The sequence below is a fragment of the Candoia aspera genome, chromosome 7 (genome assembly GCF_035149785.1).
Source record: "Candoia aspera isolate rCanAsp1 chromosome 7, rCanAsp1.hap2, whole genome shotgun sequence".
NCBI classification, from domain to species: Eukaryota; Metazoa; Chordata; class Lepidosauria; order Squamata; family Boidae; genus Candoia; species Candoia aspera.
Window position 1 is genome coordinate 31,714,127 of NC_086159.1, and position 23,262 is coordinate 31,737,388.

General features: G+C 37.0%; 1 protein-coding gene across 2 annotated transcripts in view; it reads right to left on the reverse strand.

Annotated features, from left to right (window-relative positions):
- TCF20 (transcription factor 20) overlaps positions 1-23,262 on the reverse strand; it is a 65,180-nt gene that overhangs the window by 36,637 nt on the left and 5,281 nt on the right. For both annotated transcript variants that reach the window (XM_063308463.1, XM_063308462.1), the window contains exon 2: positions 1,715-7,330. In XM_063308463.1, coding sequence (XP_063164533.1) covers positions 1,715-7,294 — 5,580 coding nt within the window. In that variant the 5' untranslated portion in view covers positions 7,295-7,330. The remainder of the gene's footprint in view (positions 1-1,714; positions 7,331-23,262) is intronic.

The following is a 23,262-nucleotide window of genomic DNA, read 5'->3' on the forward strand; positions in this document are numbered from 1 at the left end:
CATTGCTAGACTATATTTAATGAAGTGAAGCTGGCTCTATCCCTGTTGATTTTCTGGATATCTCTCAAAACCTGGCTGTGCCATGAGACCTCGGGAGCCCAGGGGACTGGTGAGATACGGAGGTGGTTCCATTGTTATTAACATCTGCTCTTTGCCTAATATTTGTTCTCTCTTAGCCTTGTGTTTTTTAAAGGTTTTAAAGGATTTTTGTAATAATGATAATAGTTTTGTATATATTGTTTTTCAGCCTTGTTGTACACCACCATCAGTGGACTCTGCTAGTGGAGACTTGTTTTGTGAGATGGCCATACAAATCTGACAAATAAATAAATAAATACGACAAAAATTTTCTAATTAAGCAAGAGATACCATATTTGAAAGCAAACCAGCAAGCAGACAATATATCTAACCTTCTCAGCCAAAGAAAGAAAAAATCTCTCAATGTGAATGGAGGAAATTACTTACTGTCCAGAATAGCAAGATGTCTTAAGATCTCTTGAGATGTGCAATGAAAATCCCTTTACTACTAAAGCATAAACTATCTAGACAAGTTAAGAAACAGCTACAGCAATTGCCCAATAACCTCCCATTCACATTCTGTGGCAAACAACATCTTGACAGTACAAGAGTTCAGAAGTCCTTGCAAGCTTGCCTCTATTATGTCATGATGTCAGACCCCACTTGCACTATCTATTAAATATATTCTGCCGTCCTTCTTCCATCCTGGCTAATATCTGGATAGGCTTGTAATCTGAAAAAAGTATTTGTACAAGGAAAAAAGCTAGTAAACTATATGATTTGCAGATCAATGAACATTTGGAGATTCAAAAAAAAGCAACCCTCTGGAGCAGAGAAAATAAAGCACGTGGCTGTATACAAACACAAACATACAAAATCACCTAAGCGTAATTTCAAATAATTCAAATTGCAAAACTACCCTCAGATGTCAGCATTAAATAGAAACTAGCTAAACTAATTCCTTTCACAATCCAAGGGTATCTTCTGGCAAATAATATGCCTTTTCTTTCAATCCTTCTATCAGATACTGTATAAACTTTACCTTATAACATGCAATTCTTTTACAGTTTTACCACTTGAAAGAAGAAAATAATGAATGTCTGAGAAGTAACGAAGATGCATTTAACATGCGAACAACAAATACTTCTTTGTAGTATCAGATTATTAAGACCAGCTAAGTGGTTGCCCTTAGCTGAACTTGACTAAACTAAGCAGGACCAGCCCTGATTAGTATTTAGATGGGAGACCACCCACAAATTACAGGGCTGCAGGGTAGACTGAGAAATGAAAAAAAAACAAAAAACAATAAACATATTGGAAGAAGGCAATGGCAATCTCATCTATACTGTTTTGGGGAGTACAGTACTATATGGACATATCCTTGAAGACAAAAGTTCAACTTGATTCAAAGAAAATTTTACCTTTTACAAGTATTAAACCTAGCAATACCATTTGTTTAAAGAAATGTATAGCCCAATAGGAATACAACAATCACAGCATAAAATGATTCTGTGAATTTCAATCCAAAATAATTCTGAGTAATGTAAAATGAGATTTGCTCACATAAACAATCCATACAATTACAGTGGCACAAATATGTTTACGACATGGCAAAAGGAGAAAATCAGATTGCAACAAACATCATGAAGATACTTGTAAAGGACACATTTGATTATTATTATTGTATAGTACTCACCATCTCTTTAGCTATTTCTACAGCTTCTTGCAGCCCATAAAGCCTGCCACAGACTAGGTAAATCCCATTGGCCCAGAGAATACAGCCCTCATGGACCCAAAATTCATTGCTGTCAAGAGGTAGTTCAGGAATTTGTAACTCCAACTCAGGACCACCTTCAGAAGTAGGTATGAGGGGTTTAGAGTCCAAAGGAGTATTTTCACCAACACTGCCACTCTCAGTGGTTGCTTTCTTACAAGCACTGCCTCTTGAAAGTGACCGAGAAGTCCCAGCACAGTCCTCAGAGCGATGTCGTCTTTTAAAACGCGGGTGGGCAGCCAGGCTTCTCTGTTCTTTTTGCTGTTGCGCCTCTTCTTCTTCCTCTGTGTCAGTCTTGGAACCATTAGAAACACTTTTATGTCGTACTTTGACCTTGTTTTGCATCTCTGTGGCCTTCTTAGGAGGCGGGTTCTTAGGCAGTGTGGCTGCATAATCTTGTGGATAGAAAGGTCCAAAGAGATCACCCATGTTGCGATAGCTGGCCCATTTGCCACAAAGGCAACAGACAAGATGGCCCATAACAGATGACTCTGTTACAACAGGACCCTGTAGCATAAAAGAGGAAGCAGGCAGTACTTTACTCTCAGCATTGCTGGGAGGTGGCGTTGATGACCTCTGCCCTTTTCGACCCCTCATCAGTTTATTCTGCTCTTCTTCTTCTGCATTAATTATTGTGCACACAGCACCTAGCTCACACTTGTTTACCACATGAATATAGGGGAAAAAAGATTTATTTCTAGTATCAGTTTTATCAAAAGATTGAATAGCGTATTTTAGTTTGATTTCTGGTTCTTGAGGCTCCACAATGGGAGCAGCTCGTCTTGGTTTCCGCTTTCGTGGTTGTGCTGTAGTTTTCCTCCTCTCCCTTCGCTGCCTCTTGGGTTTCGGTTCACCACCTACTGCCTCCTCTAATAGCTGCGTCACTTCTGGCACTAATGGAAGTGGCAATTGTTGCTGCTTCTTTTGCTTGTTTACACTACCAATAGGTCTTCCTTTCTTCTTACCAGAAGGAAAATATCCCTTTGGAGGAAAGGGATCTGGCTTGGGTGTCATAATAATCGAATCTCCATCTTTTTCTTCAGGCTTTGAATTTGTTTCAGGAGCCAAAATATTGGATGGGGGAATTAATTTTGATTCAGAAAAACTTACAGATCCATCTGTTCTTACTTGACCAACAGATTTCTGTGAAGGTGCTGGAATCAAGACAGGCACTGAACCATCCTTGCCAACAATGGCATGTTCAGAAACTTCTTTTTTCACTCGTTCATCTCCATCATGCCATTCTTCAGAAGATATTGTCTGAGAAATTTCATTGGTCAGTTCTTGACTTTCTCGGTCTAACACAACTTCTTCTTTTATATTTTCTGCTTCTATTTCATGATTGGCCCCATTCCCACTATCTGGACAGCCACTCTTCAGAGACAGAATGTCATCAAGAGTGACTGCATCTGCACCAGTCTCAGTACAATTTGAAGATGCACTCCTCCTAACACTGGGAGAGGTGATTTTTTGAACAATAGCTTCCAACTTTAATCCACGACCCTTTCGTGGAGGAAGGATTTTTGTTTTAGCTGGGCTTGTGATGGAAACACCAGAGCAGTTTCTATCGTCAGGACTTGGAAGATTCCTAGAGGATTCTCCTTTTGAGAATGACCTACTAACACCTTGGTTTTGAGAGGAATGGGCATAAGAATTGAGTGTTTTATCAACTCCGTCCTTTGATGAAGGGAGTAGGCGTCCTTTGTCATCAGTGCCACTAGTCTTCATTTCCTGCAACTGCCTCTTGCTTGGAATAGGAGAAATGAATGAGCGGACCCGCCTTCTCATTATTAAAGGATTTTGAGGAGACTGATCTTCTTGGCCAGGAATTCTTACCATGGTATTAGCAGATTTAAGTACATCACCAACATCATCACGCCTATGTGTATCACTATCTTGTGAAACAAATCTCTTCTGACTAGTTGTCCCTAGAGAGCCACTGTTCTTTCCAGGAGTTATCTGACGGGAGAGATCCCAACCTGAATCATGTTGCTGAATCTTTTGATTCATGTGTTTAATTTCCACACACTTATTCTGAAGAGTGCTTTCACTCCCCAACAAACAACGGCTGGTTTCTTGGCATCCTGCATCATGGTAAGAACCAGAATGGAAATACAGCATTCCATCCTTGTCATTTTTTAAAGGACTCCTTACCCTATCTAAGAATTGTTGCTGTCTTGGGCTCTTTCTAGCTGTTTCCTGCCTATGCTGAGCTGCTGCAATCACACCCTGAGCAGAGCTGCTACTCCAGTCTTTGTAATCTTCTTGTTGTTGATGGTATAGCTGTCTTTTGTAGTGGTACTGGGAATTCAATCCTTGATTAGGATCTCCATAAACATGGGATCGGGAATTACTGTGATATGCTGAAGCCAGTGATGAACTTTCAGAATTTGAAGGGAAAGAAGTATGTAAGGAACTCCGGTTGACCCTGTCAGAAAGCACCATATGTGGATTCATTTGGTGAAGATCTGTCCCTGGACCTCTGTTTCTACCAGGTGACATCTTTAATTTATCTGCCAGATCATGAAATTGAGATGGAGATTTACCTCTCATTCCCTCCCGGCTGCTTCCTATTCTGCTAGGTCCTCGCCTCAACTGCGCTGTTCGGCTATCCTGCTGTAGCAGGTAGTCTGATGCAGAATCAAGTGTTGCAGCTCCAGGGCTAGCATTCCCTCGATAAGATTCATGTTTAAAACTGGCATGGTGACAATGATCTCCTGATTTTTTGTTGTTGATGTTGACAGAGGTCTTAGATTGTTCAAAATCCTCCTCCTTAATCTGCCCACTGTGAGATTTTAGCTTGGCTTCTATGGCTACCAGGCCACCAGGGAGGATGACTGACTGATTTAAACCAGAAGTCAGACGGTCACTTCTTCCACTTCTGCCATCAGTACTCATATGCCCTCCAGAATGTGACCCAGGATCTCTAGCAATCTGCCTCAAAGGTGATATATCACAAATAACTGATCTTCTCTCAGAGACTCCCCCACCTTCATGAGCTGTAGAATCTAACTCAAACTTTCTAGGCATAGGATAGTCTACCAAATTTATCTGTTTCATCTCGGCTGCAGTGCCACTTAATTTTCTATCCCAGGGTCCCCAATGTGAACCTTCCATGAGAGATCCAATACTTTTATTTAAAAGGCCTCTATTACTTAGTTCATTTGTTTGATTAACCAGAACATTGGGTCTCATGCTACTTTCTAAACTTCCACTCATTCCATGCTGATCTTGGGCGTTTCTAGAATATCTCCTGTCAGGATGATGGTGATAGCCTTGCAGGACTTCCTGCAACAGACTAGGAAATTTCTCATTCCTGCCCTTTCGCTCGCTATGCACTGAAAACTCGCCTTTATCCTGACCTGAAGGATACTGTGAAAAGGTGCCAGCATTTCTTTGCATACTAACCGCAATACTGTCTTTGAAGCTGTATCTCAAGCTACCAGGGGATTTAGAAGGCTCTGTTCTACTTGAAAAACTAGAGCTAATAGCAGCATGACCAAGTGGATTGTTTCCATCTCCATTGTGATTAGTGCTGCTGTCTCCAGTTCTGCTTCCTTTATTTCCTCCTTGTGGCTCTTGCTGTGTTCCTACAAGACCAGTCTCTTTCATTGCAGTGGCAGAAGGCAGTGCTTGAGCACCTGCAGAAGCATCCTCTTGTTGAGATTTATCCTGTCCACTTGACTTTTCTACTCTTCCTGACATAGCTTCTCTGGAAACTATCACACCAACTGCCTTTTCATTGATCTTTGGGGGGGCCTCCACAGAAATCAAGGCTTCTTTTCCATCAGGAGGAGAGGCTTCTTCCTCAACTGCAGAGCTGTTAGTGACTTTTGGAGGTTCATTCTGAGATGGCGGTGCTGGCGATGACTGGGATTTCTCTAAATTACCCCCCTTGTAAGTGGTGTCAGAACTGGTGCTCTGACCACTCAATTGTCTCACCCTTTCTCCTTGATCCTCTGAACTACTGGAACAGCCGCCATCAATGGACTCTGCTAGTGGAGACTTAAGCTGTTCTTCTGCCTGGGAGGAGCCTTCTGAGTTTGTGCAGCTCTCTGTCTTTTTTGATGATTTTTTTGAGCTTTTCTTCTGAGGCACCAAAGCGTCTGAGAGTAACATGTGCTGAACTGTATTGGGAAGATTAGCTACTTGACTACTCAGGGCACTAAGACTGCTTAGTCCTGGATCTGTAAGTCTTTTTTCCTGCAAGCCTTCAAGCCCAAATCCTTTGAATCCTCCACCCTGAGCACCAGGGCTTGGCATCATGGATGGTGTTGGACTAAGCTGTGGCATCATTTGTAAAATGCGATTTCTAGATGCTCCCGGAATGTTGCTTTGTCCACACTGAAGAGTCTCACCACTTGGCATGAGAGGAGATGGTGTGGAACTGCAGCTTGGAGACTGAACCACAGAGGCAGCTGGTGAAGGGTTAGATATAGGACTAAAATTCTGATGGAACTGCATTGGTGATCTTACAGGGACCTCAGCTTGATTGTACTGCCCCACTTGACTTTGAAGAGACAGCTTGGAAGCAGTATTTGAATACTGCATTACATGTTGTGAAGGAGCCTGCTGTTGTGATTGCGATTGTCCCTGTCCTTGTGCCTGTTGACTTCCTTGGGCCAACTTTGACTGCTCAAAGTTTTTCATTGGCTGTGTCTGAAAGTTGTAATTTGATTGAGTCCCATAAGCTTGTGCACTTGTACCAACAGCATGTCCTTCATACTGTGACCCAGCATTCACAGTATAATTACCATCATAGTTCTGTCCAGACTGACCAAACCGCTGAGAAGGAAATGAAGAAGAGGAAGAAACAGGAGGCTGATAGTGCTGGCTATACTGACCTATTCGTAACTGATAGCTAGAAGTAGATGAAGGCAGAGTTGAAGGACGTTGAATTGACTGCAAATGAGAGGTGCTAGAGGCAGATTGGTTAGAGGCCTGTGGTAAAGGCTGATGAGACTGATAGAGCTGCTGCCTCATTTGCTGCACTTGTTGCTGTTGTTGGCTAGAAGTCTGCTGCTGGTACTGAGCAGTGCCAGGGGAAAAAGGACCAGTATAGTCCTGCTGATAATGTGTTACCCCACTAAGTGATGAGTGTTGTGTTTGAAACTGGCTCACATGACTTTCACTTCCATACTGACTTCCAAAGCTGCTCCCTTGGGGTGGTCCATAGCTCTGTACTGGTCCAGAAGGCCTACGCTGAGGAAGCTGTTGTCCTCCTCCTGCTACTGGATCCTTACCAGAAGCCATATAATAGAATTCTCCTGCTTCTTTTCTGAAACCTTGGTAGCTCTGATGTCCAGAGCTCTCACTACCCATAGATGCAGAGTTTCCTGTTGCTTCACGGCGCCCACTAGCGCTGCCACCTCCTCCAAAGCTCTGAAACATCTGAGCTTGCTGGCGAGTGCTAAATTCCTCTAGCCGGGATGCACCATGTACTTCCTGCGGGTAGTTCTGTTGGTTTCCGTGGTAACTGCTCTGCTCTCGAAAGGACTGCATGCTGTTCAGCTGTATACTGACAGCTCAACAGCCTGCCTGAAAGAGGAAAAAAGATAAATAAATGAGCATAACAGTTCACATTCCCCAACTCACAGAAATATACATATTATCAACTAACTGACCTACTATTGTTTCCATCTCAGGAAACTAAGGGCATGGAATACTGCTCTAGAAATAGAGTAGGATGCCAATGACTATATTTTATAAGAACACTTTCAAGGATTGTTTTTATTAGCTGTCCTCCACACATTCCATAATAGAGCTGCTGTGACAGATATCAGGACATCCCCAGCCCCAAATAGCAGTTGTATATTGTTTACAATAATATGTTAAAGCAGAGGATATTTGAACTGGAGAAACTTTGGAATAGTTTTAAAATATCTATCTGGTGTGAAAACACATGTATATATTGTGTGAAAAATACAGAATATACAGAATGTACATCAGTATTAATCAAGGAGCAAATACCATGATCTATGAAGTAAATTTCAGCTCTGGAAAAATAATCCCTAGGTTGGGCATAACTTAAAACTGCAAGTTTGGAGTCACTCATAGTGCTTTTGGATTTTATGAAAGACATTCCTCCATTCCCATTTTCCCACTGTCCCAAAATTCAAATAATACTACATAAACAGCAATATTAATATCTGTACACACTCCTGCACCTAGCAGAGTAAAAAATCTAAATATGAAAAGGTTCAACACTTAAACCAAATTTCCAATTCAAGCAAAACAAATTTAATGTAAAATAGTTAGCTTCCCAAAGCGCTTTCCCGTGACACTGTAAATATTTAATTCAGATGTCTATCTTCAAATATATGAATGCAGTCTGATTTAAGTATTTGTTCATCAAAAGCTACGTATTTATTTCAAATCACCAAAAGTTGAGGCAAGTACTAAAACATTAAAATTGTTCTAAGGCCTGTTAGTGAAACCAAATAAATTAATCAGTAATCAAGATGTATAATTGAATAAACCAATTAATTTACCTCCCCAACAATCTTTTGGCACCAGAATGTAACCAAACTTGGCTGATTCCAGAAGCTAAGTCGGTTAACACTTGGATGGGAGATTGCTCGAGAATTCCAGAGCTGTAGACTAGGGTAAAGTAGAATATATGCTTTTGAACACTGGTGTTGGACAAGACTCCTGAGAATACCGTGGACAGCCAAGAAAACAAACAGATGTATCATCAAACAAATCAACCCAGGGTTCTCACTCGAAGCACAAACGACCAAGCTCAAACTACCCTACTTTGGACACATTATCCAAAGATCTAGCTCTCTTGAGAAGGTTCCAATGCTGGGAAAGGTGGAAGGAAAGAGAAGCAGAGGATGACCAGCAGCAAGGTGAATAGACTCAGTTACAGTGATGATGGGTGCTGGAAAGACCAGGATAGGGACAGATCATAATGGCGAAAGTTTATGTGGTCACTAAGAGCTGACAACGATCTGATGGCACATAATCAATCACTCATGCTATAGTAGAATGGTGAAAAACACACATCCTAGAAGAAGGCAATATCAAACCTCTTAAGTAATTTGCCAATAATATTGCATGGATATAGTCACCTAGAGTTAAGCTCAACTTTAGGGTGTAGGGACCTTTACTACACAAGAATGATATGATAGTAAATATATATGAAAAAATACTGATAGACTAGAAAATAGATTAACACATTTGAAGAGGCAAATACCTTATGAAACTGCAACATTAGATGGGGAGTAGCATTAGGCAATGTTGCCCATCTATCAATTAACCTGACATTTTATATTCTATTTTAACTATTCAGCTAAAATATGTAGATTCAGTCAATTTTTGTGAGTGAAATAAATTTTATACCCATTTTTAGTTTGCTGTAAAATTTGTGGAGTAATTTATTTGAATAAACTTTCCTTCTGTTTTAAAATTTAAAAAGCTATGTCCTCTCTTCCTATTATGGAAACCACTTTTCTGCAAGATTTTCTGTAAAAAAGTTGTAATGTTATGAGACCTACAACCACATGAACATGGCTGATTATAAGAGTATTTCCCATAGAAGCCACACACTCCAATAGAAGAGAAATTCTATTGAGTTCTCTGAGTATGGATGCCACTACTGCGTATGGATGCCAATTTTAAAGAAAAGACAGATTTGACCAATCTCATACACATGGCTGCAGGCCTTACAAAAAGTTACATCTCTGCTCTGAGAAAACAGAGAAAAAATGAATTCCCACAGCAAGCTAAGATAACCAGCATTTGGAAAAGGCCATGTCTCTAGGATCAAGTAAGCACAACCATCTGCAGTGGTGAAAATCACACAAGATACAAAAAACTTACTCAGTTGCAGAGGGCTTTAAGGAATTGATGCTTCAGACCTAATGTAGGGAAATCCTGTCAGAAAGTAAAAATTTAAAGATCCTGGAATTCATTTTTAGTTGCAATGGGGAAAAATGGACTTTTATACCATAGCAACTACAGATAAAACATGGGATTTGACTGTTTATGTAAAAATGGGAATGTTACCCTCAAAATTTATATATCCCTTGGCGCAGATATACATACATTCAGCCATGTTCACAGTTATTAGATCAGTCTTTCCAAGAAAAAGGTACTTTCTCCAAACTCCTGATTTAAGTTAAACTAAACATTATAGCATTGACTTTGCAACATTACTTTGAGCTACATGAACTTATTATCCTACTTTGTCCTAAATGGATAATGTAATAATATAGTTGGATTTCCAATATTGAACTACCTGCAAATTAAGAATGAAGAAAATTATCTGGCTTATATATAATTTTAATTTCAAGGAAGCCTTCAACAATGTCTAGCAGTGGAAAATGCTTTTTAAAATTAGAGTCATTCAGCAAGTTTGGATCTCAAGTACAGATTTGCATTCTGTGAATGGTTGATGGAGCATGGGCACCATGTCCAGATGAATGCCAGAAAACTAAAATGATTTGCAGACATTTGCTGAATGGAGAAGCAGTGAATGGCAAATAGTAATACTGTATATTAAGAGATCGGGGTTAGACTATTACTCAATTTTAGGCAGTTTTTTGTGAAATGTAAAATTGATGAAATACTGTCATATAAGGACTGCACAATTTTTACAGCAAACTGAAAATGGGTATAAAGTTTATTTCACTCACAAAAATTCACACTTCAAGGAATGTACACAAATCAGGGATGTCTAACTTTTTCTGGGCGAAGTGCTTTATTTGGCCTTCAAAGGCACATCAGAGGACACATTCCAAAAGTAGTGGGTGGGGTCAGAACAAAAACTAAAATTATTTTTTCTCATTTATCTATATACTACTAAAACTCTTGTGTCTGTTTGATATTTTGTAACCTTTAACTGGGCAAAATAGTGCATTGTAGGGCAAAATTTTTTGAAACAACGTACCTCAAATGGGCTAACTTACAGAATGTGTCCAAAATTCGGGATCCATGACTCCCATGGAATAGAAATTTGGCTATTTTACCACATAAAAATTATCATAAAACATTTTATGACATAATACAAAATGTCATAAAACGTTTCCTGTGGTCAACTTCTGATGTTTGACTGTGCTATACAGTTCAACATGGGCTATTTTCAGGACAGATACATCTCTGAATGTCTCCCTGAATTTTTAAGAACTTTTCCAGTACATCAGAAGCTCTGCCATTGTTGAAGGCATTGAGGAATCTGGTAAGGAAATAACTCTGAAATGGTGACCCACCCAACAGGTTATGAGTTGTCTAGTAGTCCATTAAAATTAATAATAGTTTAAATTATTATTTTCCAGTAATGTCTAACTCCATTCCTTCTGTCACACACACACACACACACACACACACAATATGAAGAATGAACAAATAAACTTTAAGCGGCTACTTGATAAAACAAAAATGTGGATGGTCAGTTTGTGATTAAATGCATTGTAAAAATAACTATACCTATACCTTGATTTTTCTCCTAGAAGCTCAGGAAAAAATATGTGATTCTTCCCACCCACCTTTTTCAATCCTTAATGTGAGACTAAAAGAGGAAGATTGGCTTAAAAATCATCTAGTAAGCTTTATTGTCAAATAAGGATCAGAACTAAATCTTCCCAGGCAAGTGTTAGTCCAACAGTTTTATTAATCTATGATGACTGATGCTGACTGACTGATAAGAGCTGGAATCTAACATATGGAGGGCCTCAAGTGGCAGAAAGCTACAAGACTGTGGAAAAAATCTATACTTTTTTTCCTTCAAACTTTGTGGCAAAGTCCACACAAGATATGGAAGACAAATCTTATCTACTTTATCTACTGGGAAGTGTTCTAGGAAATCAGTGATTTAGGAAGTGACATGAAATATGCCATATCTATTTAACACAGTTCAAGAGTCCTGGTCTAAGTCCAGCTTCTAGACAATTTAAAATTAAAAACAAATTAAACTGCAATATGATGAACAGAAGGACCCAACAATTGGCCTTACATCTTTCATCCATAATAGCACACTACATTATATTCTTTTACCTGATTTAGATCTTCCAAACAAATATTCAAGATGGCTTTCAATTTAAAACTTATACACAAAAAAGTACAAAGTATAAGATAGAATTTTTTAAAAAGTTATGTTTACAAAGTCATCAAATTCCTTTACGGGTGTCCTCACTTAACAATCACTCATTTGGTGACTGTTTGAACTTATGACGGCACTGAATGAATGGTGCTTATGACCGGTCCTCATACTTACATTGGTCGCAGCGTCCCCACAGTCATGTGATTGTGTTCCGGGCACCCAGCTCGCAATTATGTTGCAGCATCCTGCGGTCACGCGATTGCCATTTGCGACCTTCTTTGCTGACTTCCTACAAGCAAAGTCAATGGGAAAGCTGGCAGGAGGTCGCAACTATATGACATCCTCGCTTAATAACCCGCAGTAATTCACTTAACAGCAGCAACTGGAAGTGCTAGAATTTCCATTGCTAAGTGGTGTGGTCATGTGATGTTGCGCTTTATGACCCCATCACTTAGCAACAGAAATTCCAGTCCCAATTACTGTCGTTAAATGAGGACTACCTGTAGTTGTTATTAAAAAACCTTTAGGTATTAAGTTTCTTAATTTGTAAGTATATATTTTACTTTTTAAGAATCCCCAAACATTCCTAAGACAGATTTTTTCTCCCCACAAATTACTATTTACATCATAGCTACAGGGGTATAAGGTCTAGGAAACAAGCAAAATGCAGATTCTTCCTATTTTTCCCCCAGTCCTTCCTCTTCCTCATTCCCAATTTTAAATGATATATAAAATGGAGGGAAACTGAAATACACCAAACCAAGAAATAAACTAGTATGTGAAAAGGTAAAGATTGTAGTCTCCATATAACCACCTTCAAACCTCCAGCAAAAAAGATAAAAATAAATATGGAGCAGTCGAAAGTACTGTTCAAGTCACTACTCTACAGCAATTTTCATTTTTGGACCAAAAGTTATTGCAGTATAATTTAATGCAGTTAAATAAAATTAGATTATTCACTTTTATCAGTACTTACACACTATAATTCTAAACAAGTGCTCTATAATATTGACCGTACTGACTTCTATTGTTTGGGATGATCCTTTCTCAAAATACAAGATTATGTGATCATTGTGATACCATTTCAGACTTCTCTGATAGCAGTGTTTCAGACACATCATATCAGCAAAAAGATCTAGCATACCATCTACAGGTGTAAAGGGGGGAAAAAACCCTCCATAATGCAAAAACAGCAATGAGAACTTGCAACTGGTAAAAAACCGAATAAACAAAATGAAATTAAAATAATAATAAAAAAACTTAAATTCTCTGGTTGAGAATGCATGCTTCATCAATATTGTGCAGTTATTTCAACCAGGATACCATCCATCCAACAAAAGCAATATTGCAGAAATACTGTTGAATAAAGGATATAAGAGGAGAACATATTATCCCCAGACTTGATGGGAAGAACAATATCCTGTATGTATGTATGTACGTACATACGTATGTATGTTTTTTTTAATGCACAAAAATAGGGGAAAAAGAAAAATACATAAAAACGAAAAAAATAACAAACTAAACAAAAAATTACAAACTATCTATACATATCACAATATCCATCAAATATTAAACAAAATTTAATAGTTTCTAAATCTAAATGTTAAAAAAATATTATTTAAAAAACCATGAAACCTATGTCAAAGGGAAACATTGTGTCATTTTTTGACTAGGAGATAAAACTGCCTTTTCAAAAACAGTAAGTTACACATTCCTTGAATCCAATTCTTAGTATCACTCACTATTTTTCCAGTTTCCCAAAATAATTTTCTTATTATTCCCAAAATAATCTTCTCTCTTATACCCTGGCCCAGTGTTACAATAACTCCTCAAAAATAGATTTCAATGTTTTAGGACATAATTCAACATAACTTTATATATAAATATATATATCTACACACACACAAACATGAATATTAACAACCAGAAGATATGATAAAGTACAACTAAAAATAGGACTTTCAGTGGGAACACGCAGGCAGAACTGACATCGTGACAGTTTTTTCAGGCTCAGGCTGGATCCTCCTGAAGCCCAAGAGTGTTTTTCCGGACCAAGGAAAACACTCAGAATTGACCCAGTTGTCCTCCAGATGGCAAGTTGCAGCCAGGAGATCATAAACAGCATCTGCAATCGATGGGCAAGACTTCGCCAGGAGGCTGTGGGATGTCACCATTTCCAAGCCGCGCTGCAGCCTTAAAGGGACATTAAGTCCAGCCACCCCATTTCTAAAGCACCCAATTTTTTAAAAAAGTATTTCTAGTGGTTAAGGCTCCAGGCTAGAAACCAGGAGACTGTGACTTCTAGTCCTGCCTTAGGCATGAAAGCCAGCTGGATGACTATGGGCCAGTCACTCTCTCTCAGCCCAACTCACCTCACAGGGTTGTTGTTCCAAGGAAAATAGGAGGAGGAAGGAGTACTAGGTATGTTCCCCACCTTGAGTTATTTATAAAAATAATAAAGATGGGATTAAAAAAAACCACAAGAAATTCACAAATTCACAATAATAGTTTTGGCCTTAAGGTAAATTACTTATTAAAATCTCCATCATGTTGTTGCATGGTGTATATGTATACATATATATGTGTCAGTGTGTGTATAAATGAATACAGAATAATTCAACGTAACATTAACATCTTTAATGTTAAAAGGTTTCTCCATAAATCTAGTTACATACATTAAAATGTTATTTCAAAAAGATGTCAGTGACTAACAAGACCAAATCCTATGAGTTAATGACTCCTCAAATTTTTTACTTTGCCAAAAAAGAAAATCTCACGTCCATCTTTTGGGGTGTCCAGCAGACTCAAAATCTTTTGATGAATCAATTTTAAACTTAAATCAACTGAAACCAATTTAACATTTTAAAGACTAGCAACCATTATCTAATATTCAATTCTTTAAACCAGAAATTGTAAATGTCATTATATCAACTTTGGAAATATTCTTTAGTTTTTTGTAAAAATACAATGTGGATTTAGTTTCAGACATTGACACCATGAAAAATGAAAGCACCTCAGGTTTCTTGAAAGCAACCAAAACATCTGGTCCACATAGAGCAGTCAAAACATGCTTGAGTTGATTATTTGCCATTGTTGTGAAATAGGGAGGCAAAATTCTGTTTGAAGTCAAGAGAAATCCTTAAAATAATCTTTGCAAAATAATTGATTTAAAGTAACTATTCCAGATTCTATTCAGTTTCCAATAGAAAATGTTGTTCTCTATTTTTAAAGATGAGTTTTTCCATAAAGTTAAATATCCATGGGCTTCAACATCAAAATCCAGTAACAAGGTCCAAACCTGTCTAGCTGCTCACATTTCTGGAAATGAAACTCCCTTTCTACTACATAGTGACCCGAGCAATTGCCAGGACCTTAACAGAAATAAACAAGAACTCCAACGAGGCCCACAAAAGTTGATTCTCATTTCACACTGATACAGCTGATAAAATAAAGCCCAATATTTTTGAAAATCTGTTAAAAATTTGGACTTCCAGGGAAGAAATGGTGAACTGAAGGCAGCTCTGCAAAAAGCAGAGATGACCACAGTGGAATGAAGAGCTGCCAAGTAGACCAGCTCTTTGTAATTCTTCTCTAAACAAGGAGAGGACTTGAGATCATCCAAAAGTGCTCCAGACAGTTGTTCCTCGTGAGGAGACTGCAAGATAGGAGACTCTGGCAGGTTTAGAGCTCTGGGAGATGAGGGAATAGCCATGTTGTTCAAACTGCAGTCAGCACCTTTAAAAGGACACTGTGTTCGCGCACTTCCTTTTCTAATCACTTTTGGAAATTGCTTCTTAACTGCTTTTCAGCTATTAGCAACCTTTGGGTCGACAAGTTTTACAGCATTGGGTGAGTTTCCTTCAATCCTTAGCAAAAGAAGTTTTAAATACAACTTTGAGGACTTAAAAAAATGGGGGGGGGGGGAGATGCCAAAAGGGTGATTAAAACTTTTAGAAATGGACAGACTAAGGGTCCAGATAAATTTAAAATAAGATTTTGAAATTAATTATAAAGAACTCTTCCTGTAGAAAAATGCTTTTGTTTTGAATTCTTTAAATTCAAAACAAAAGCATTTTTCTTATTCTTTAAAACAGAATAAGACTTTAAAAATTGGACACTGGAGGGAACTAGAAGGAACTAAAGATTACAATTAAAGAAGAACACTTGAATTCAACTTACAAGTACAGAATGAAGCAAAATATTTTAACATTGGACATACTGAAGGATATTTTTGAACAATGGACCCAGAAGTTAATTTTAAGAGTGTCTGCCTCTATACATGGTAAAAGGTGAAAGGTCCCCTGTGCAAGCACTGAGTCACGTCTGACCCTTTGGGGGGACGCCGCTTTCGCGACTTTTTCTTGGCAGACTATAGCGGCGTGGTTTGCCATTGCTTTCCCCAGTCACCTTCCCCAGCAAGCTGGGTCCTCATTTTACCAACCTTGGAAGGATGGAAGGCTGAGTCCACCTGAGCCGGCTACCTGAGAATTCAGCTTCTGCTGGGATCAAACTCGGATTGTGGGGAGAGTTTCAGTTGCAGTACTGCCGCCTACCACTCTGCTCCACACAAGGCTGTTGCCTCTATACATAGATTGTGTTTAAAAGAGGCCATGGAAGAGGAACAAGTATTACTGGACATGATTGAGACTGATTTGAAAGTGGGTTTAAAAATGACAGGCTACAAGAATGACATGGAACAAGATGTCACATGGGACATACAAAAGAAACTGGCTGATGTTTCAGTAGTTAAAAAGGATATACAAGTAACAGCCAAGAGAGTAACCTGGATAACTTTCCTATATTGGATTTACAAAAGAGGCTTGTTAAAGCTTTGAAGAATTTTGTGAGCAGGGACAGAGAAAAAATGAAAAGAAATCAAGTTCTATGACATTATTTGAAGGGACTAAAGGTCAAGATTGTTAGAAGTAAAAGGAAGGAATATAAAATTGGTTTATTTGATCAAGGTTAAAATAAGTAAGTTATCTCTAGTAACCCTTAATGGACTTTTGCTGACATTAGGACTGAAATGATGAGGCTTCAAGGATTTGTTTATAGATAAGAGATGGGATATGGGAAAAAGAAATCATTTGTTGTATTTTAAGAGAAAGTGATAAATAATTGTTTATACTTGTTGTGATGAAGGGGAAAGTCATGTCTTTAGATATTTCTTTTCTTTACTATATTCTTATTTTTTTTCTTTTCTGCACTTTGTTTTTTCTTCTTTTAGTTTCTTTTAGTTTTTATTGTTGTAAATTGTAATCTTTTAGGAATATAAAATCCTAAGTGTGTAACACAGTCTGTGGAGAATACAAAGTCCAATTCTTATTCTTTTTTTAATACTAAATTTTATTAAATTTCCCAAGAATAAAAACTACAAAAAAATACAAAGAAAGAAAAAAAAGAAGCTAAACAGATATGGAAGAGTTCCGGAGTGTGTTTACATAAAGTGAAAGTGAGATAGCAGACAGTTCTCAAGGGAAAAGTGAAAACAGAAAGCTGAAGGTTCAAAGCAGCCGATTCAACGTGTAGAAAAATGCTAATATCTTCAAATTTAATACAAAAGTAACAGGAAGATAATTGTTTACTGTCAACCCTCCTTTATATTTGGAAGGAAAATGAAATCCAAAACTGAGAAAAAAATTTTTAGAAAGTAATCCCAAGAATAACGTTAAACACCAAGAGAACCAGCTTCTCTTTGCTATAGAAAGACTTTCTTGGGGTACATATGCTTAAAAAAAAATACAAATTGGTGACTTAGAAATGGGGTGGCTGGTCTTGGTGTCCCTTTAAGGCTACAGCATGGCTTGGAAAGTGATGAAATCCCCACCTCCCAGCTGGCTCTTACCAGTCGAATGCTGTTTCTAATCTTCTGGCTGCAAGCAGCCATCGGGAGGACAGATGAGGTGATTCCAGATATTCTCCTTTATCTGGAGAATGTTTCTGGGTTTCAGGAAAACTTACCTGAGCCCCCCCAAAATTACTGCGTTGTCAGCTCCGCCCGCTGAACCTGGAGGCACAGCCGTTTAGTCCGCCATTCCCACAAGCCCACAAAGTCCAATTCTTATTCAATTGATATATCATAACCCAAAGCAAGTAAAAAAGATTTAACCAAATTAATCTTGTATCCTGAATATTTACCAAAGTACTGAACCACCTGTACAAAGTTGGGCAATCAAATAAATAGCTGTCTAACATTATTTAATATCAACAGCATATAAAAATAATTAATATTCAAAACTGACCAATGTAACTCCAGTAATATCACTAGATATTGCTAATAGAAATCAGTAAGGTTTCAAGAATTAAATCAAAAAGCAGAGGGGAAAATGGGCAGCCCTGACAGGTACCACAGTGTAACACAAATGCAACAGAAATCAACTGGTTCATTATAATTCTTGCATAGAAATGCTGATAATAAATTTCCATCCAGTTAATAAAATAAGACAGATACCTATATTTACTCATCACTTGCTTTAGAAAAGTAACCTGAACCAATCAAAGATACTAGTATTCCAGAGTCCATTCTATCTTGAGCTATGTCCTAATTATCTATTAGTAAATGTAACTTATCCAGTGCTTATTTATTTTTAATAAATCCAAACTGGGATGATTTATATGTGCTAAAACCTTCCGCATCACCCAGCCAACAAAATTAATATCTTGTCAATATTAATTAATGAAAAAGGTCAATAACTTGTACAAAATTTAGGATTTTGCTGGGTTTTAAAATCACAATTAAATATGGGAAGTTTACCTGACTTAAACAATTCATTACATCTCTCTAACAATACAGGCACTAACACATCTATGAAAGATTTACATCATTCAACTGGGAAGCCATCTGGACATGGGGCTTTCCCATTTTTCATCAATTGAATTATCTCTAATATCTCCTGGAGTTAGAGAGGCACTTTCAATATTATCCTGCGACAATGGTTGCAAATTTGGCACAAAATATCGTATTGCTGAACCTTATCATCCAGTGTATATGACTTATAAAATTGAAAAAAAAAAACCTGTTTGTTAATGGATTCAGAGTCAATGAATCTCTGACCATCCTATTTGCTATCTCAGAAATTCTATTCTGTTGGCTCTTTTACTTCAGGTAATGTGCCAACATTTTACCAGCTTTCCCAGCCAATTCATAATAATTTAAATTCAATCTCCTCAAAGAAAATTCAGCCTGCTCTGTGTATAAATCACTCAACTGTACCTTAGCTAACATAAAAGCATTATAAGTCTGTTCTGTGTTTTTTCGGGGGGGGGGGGAGGTTGCACAAACCAGTAACTTTCTTTAATGATGTCTTCCATCTGCTGATCACAAAAATTTATAAATTTCTACCTTGTGGAAGCATGAGTGATGATGAAGCCCCTTGTGTTGGCCTTATATGCATCCCAAACTAAAAACTGTAATTTAATTGTAATTTGTAATTTTAAAAAATTGTAAGATTTATTATATAATGTCATTGAGAAAATTAATACCATGTAAAAAAATATTAAAATACTACCTATCATTAATTTAACATTTTTAAATTGAAGAGTTAGTGTAATCAGAGCATGATCTGATATAAGAGGATTAATATTAGAATGTAAAACACGATCAACTAAAGAAGACAAAATCAAGAAATAATCTAAACTGGAACAAATTTGGTTGATATGTCCATCAACAGAAGCAAGCCTTTTTCTTACTGAAACATTTGATACTTTAGGAAGTGTACACACTCTTAAATATTTAGAAGTAGGAATAAAAGTAATAATAAACTATCAAAAGAATTTCAAATGTTTAATATGATATATCCGACAGTTTAGGAAAAAGTAACAGCTTATGGTTACAGTGATCAAGCTAAAAGCATATGGTTGCAGTATTCATTCAATGCACCTCTTTGCCAAAGACTTCAGTACTCCATCAGAAAAAGCTAGTGTAGTTGATGCTGCAAATACTTCATCAATAACAACTTTTATAGCAGCTGCACTGGAGAAAGCAAGGGGAATCAAATTAACTCTCCCACAAGTAGTCCAAACAGATCTGCGGCCTATCTGGAGTGTTATATCAAGAACTGGCCTATTCTGACAACAAACAAAGAACAAAATCATGAGGAAATAGAATTACCAGGAGCAACAGTTTCAATAAGGAGCTAAACAAAAACATTAGTTATCCTAAATCCTATTTTGCCAGCCCTGAATAAAGTGCAAAGAAATGGTTTCTAAAGGTCTGAAATGAACTGAGTATAATTTTGAAAAGATAAATAGGAAATTACAGAGTTAAACTACTGGCACTAAAATAATGAATGGAACAAGAACTCTTCCCACTTAATTTTTTTGTCAACATTCTTAGTATGCACTACTAAGGATAACTCTTAATTTCTGAAGAAGATTTGGCTCTAACAAGAACATCCAGCAATCATACATCCTAAAAGCAACTGTAATACATTTTAGGGTAAAGAGTCTACTGATGAAAATTACAGAGATACAGATGAAATCACCACCCATCTAGTATTGTTTCTTGTGATGACTTTGCTGGAATTGCTTATATTTTCTTTTCTGTTTATAAAGGAAGTAATTCAAAAATCCACGTGTTATAACTTTGTTTTGGTTTTGATACAAAGCATTGTTTGTTGAAGAAAGTTACTAAGGACAAGTTTACTAGTAAATTTAAAAGCTTGTTTCGTAGCATATTGTAGTAACATTTTCTTCAGAAATCCCAACATTTAATTAAATTACAACAGACTCAATTCCTAGTGATTTCATACATATCTGCTTGTTTAGCACTATGATTTTCATTCAATTTTTAATGAAATCTAATCCAAAAAAATTGTAACTATATTGTTTGCTATGGGATATACCCCAAAAATGGAATCTACAGAAAGATATAAATGTTCTTTTATTATAACCTTCATGATTCATGAATAATCTCCTGACTAGTAATTTAAAACATGATTAAAATTGGCTTGATTTGATCAAATATATCCTCTTTCCATTATTAAGGCTATTGGTAGTTTTTTTTACTAGTCTCAGCTTATAAGCACCGTATTCCTTTTTTTAAAATAATATTTTTATTAAAAGTTTTAAGTACAATAGTAAAAGATAATACAAGCTAAAAAGAAAAAGAAAAATAGAAAGAATAAAAGGTGCAAGAAAGGAAAAAAGAGAAAATAGAGAGAAAAAGAAAAAAACTAAGAAAACGACTTACCACCCTCATCACAAGTATAAACAATTTCACTAACTCTTCACCTCCACTTAGTTAACAAATATAAAATTCTTTATCCCATAACTCAGTTCTTAACTATAGGCAAATTCATTATATATCTTTCCCAATTCAGGTGTCAGCACAAAGTCCAAACAGAGCCCTAAAACAATCACATTAGTTAACAAATATAAAACTCATCATTCCATATCTCAACTCTTAACTGTAAGCAAATGCAATACATGCCATCTTTTCCAGTCCAGGTATCAGCAAGTCCAGAAACAACCCCCCAAAGTAACAACATATCCCATTTTAACCCTGACCAAATAAGCCAACTTTAGAAGAGAATATATGAGAACCATACAAGAGAATATATAAGCCAACGTTATATTCCTTTTTACATAAAACAATCTCGCTCTTTAATCCAGTCAAATGATCATTATCCCTTGTCTCAAATTTCTTCAAAACTTTAACAAGCCTCTTTTGTAAGTCCAGCAGGAAGAAATAATTCCAATTACTGTCTTGAGTTGGCATTTTTTAATTCTTGAATTGGCATTTTTATTTCCTTAATTTTTAGAGCCTCATCTGATTTTTTTTGTATCTCCAGTGATAAATTCTTGTTCATGTTGTTCTCCATAATTATATCAGATGGTTTTTTTTCCAAATCTTTTTCTGTAACAACATCTTCTAGTGTAACATCTTCTGGGAACAGGGTGTACATAAAAACATACAACATACCTGACAATGTTGCTTTAAAGTCCCGTTGCCATTCCTCAACAATATCTCTGAATGCCATTATAAGTTGCTTATCTTGTTATGTCTCCAATATCCAAAATAATTTTTCTTTCCCATGAAAATGTATTTAATTTTTAAAATTAATTTCAAAGTCTTAATATTCAAAATCAAATATTCCAACTGTTTCTGAGCCCTTAATCCATTTAAAACATTCTATAGCCAAAGGCTTGTCTTGCTTTTTGCTGTTTATTTTGAATTCTTAAAACTTATAAAGATAGTTTCATTTTCTTATATTAGGGATTGAAGTCACTCACCTGATGTTTCCAGCCTTGTCATTTTGAACACGTCTAACTTCTTTAAAGCAGTTAATAGGCAATTTCTGAAGATAGTTAACAAAGGAAGTGCAAACGTAGTGTCCTTAGGCTCTGGGCTAAGGCTGTGGCAAGAATGGCAAATTCCCTCATCTTCTGGTTCTCCCACCCTCCAGAGACCACTGCCTTGCAGTTGTGAGGAGCAACTGTATGGAGCGCAACTGCAGTCTCACGTCTTCTCTTTCTTCAAAGAGGGTCAAAGGAGCCAATCTACTCATTGGTTCCTTTTTCTTAGCTGCAGTCACTGGCGCCACAAAATGCGGAGCTGTCTTCAGTTCACTACTTCTCCAGAAGTCCTGTAAGCACTGTATTCTGTAACTATTGCTAACAATTTATGGAAAACATGTTCCATAGTTCTGTTAACATTCTGAGAAAACATTTCCTTGCATTTAAATTTTATTGTTTACATGATGTAACATTCCATACAAGCATCTTTTAATAAACCACCTAGTCACATTGGGCGCTGACACTACTAATGCTGCTTCATTGTTTCATATTTTGATTACTACAATTTACTTCAAGTGGAAGATCAACTGTTTGGAATCTGCAACTGGTAAAACCTTCTGCAATCCACCAAAAACTTCACATATTGTTCTCCCTGTGTTGCTGCCAGTTAAATAAACTGTTGTGAACTGGTAACCTTCTGATGAGTTTGACTGATCTTTCATCATCCCAAACCAGCAAGCCATAAGGATAGGTGATGGGATGGATGCAGTGTAATACATATGATATCAGAGTGAGGGAGTCTGTGCTAACCACTGTTCTGGCTCTATATTTAAAGGAGTGGACATTCTTGTATGTATTTGCCTTCATTTTCCAACTGGCAATGAAGGCAGTTCCCACAACGTTAATTTTTAGAGAAAGCCTTGATGGAAACTCAAGTAGATTTATCAGCTCTTTAGAACTTACTGCTCAGAATCCTATATTTAATTGTTATTTAAGTGAGAAATAATTCCACCATTTTACATCATTTTACATTTAAGCATGATTGTCAAAGGTAAAGTGCATTGAGCTATTTTTGATTCATACTACAGGACCATCTGTAGGACAGCGTGGATTTGAATTTGGATTACACAGGCAGGTTGTATTATTTGATCTGATGCCATGTAACATTTGTAGTTTTTTAGAGATATTGCAA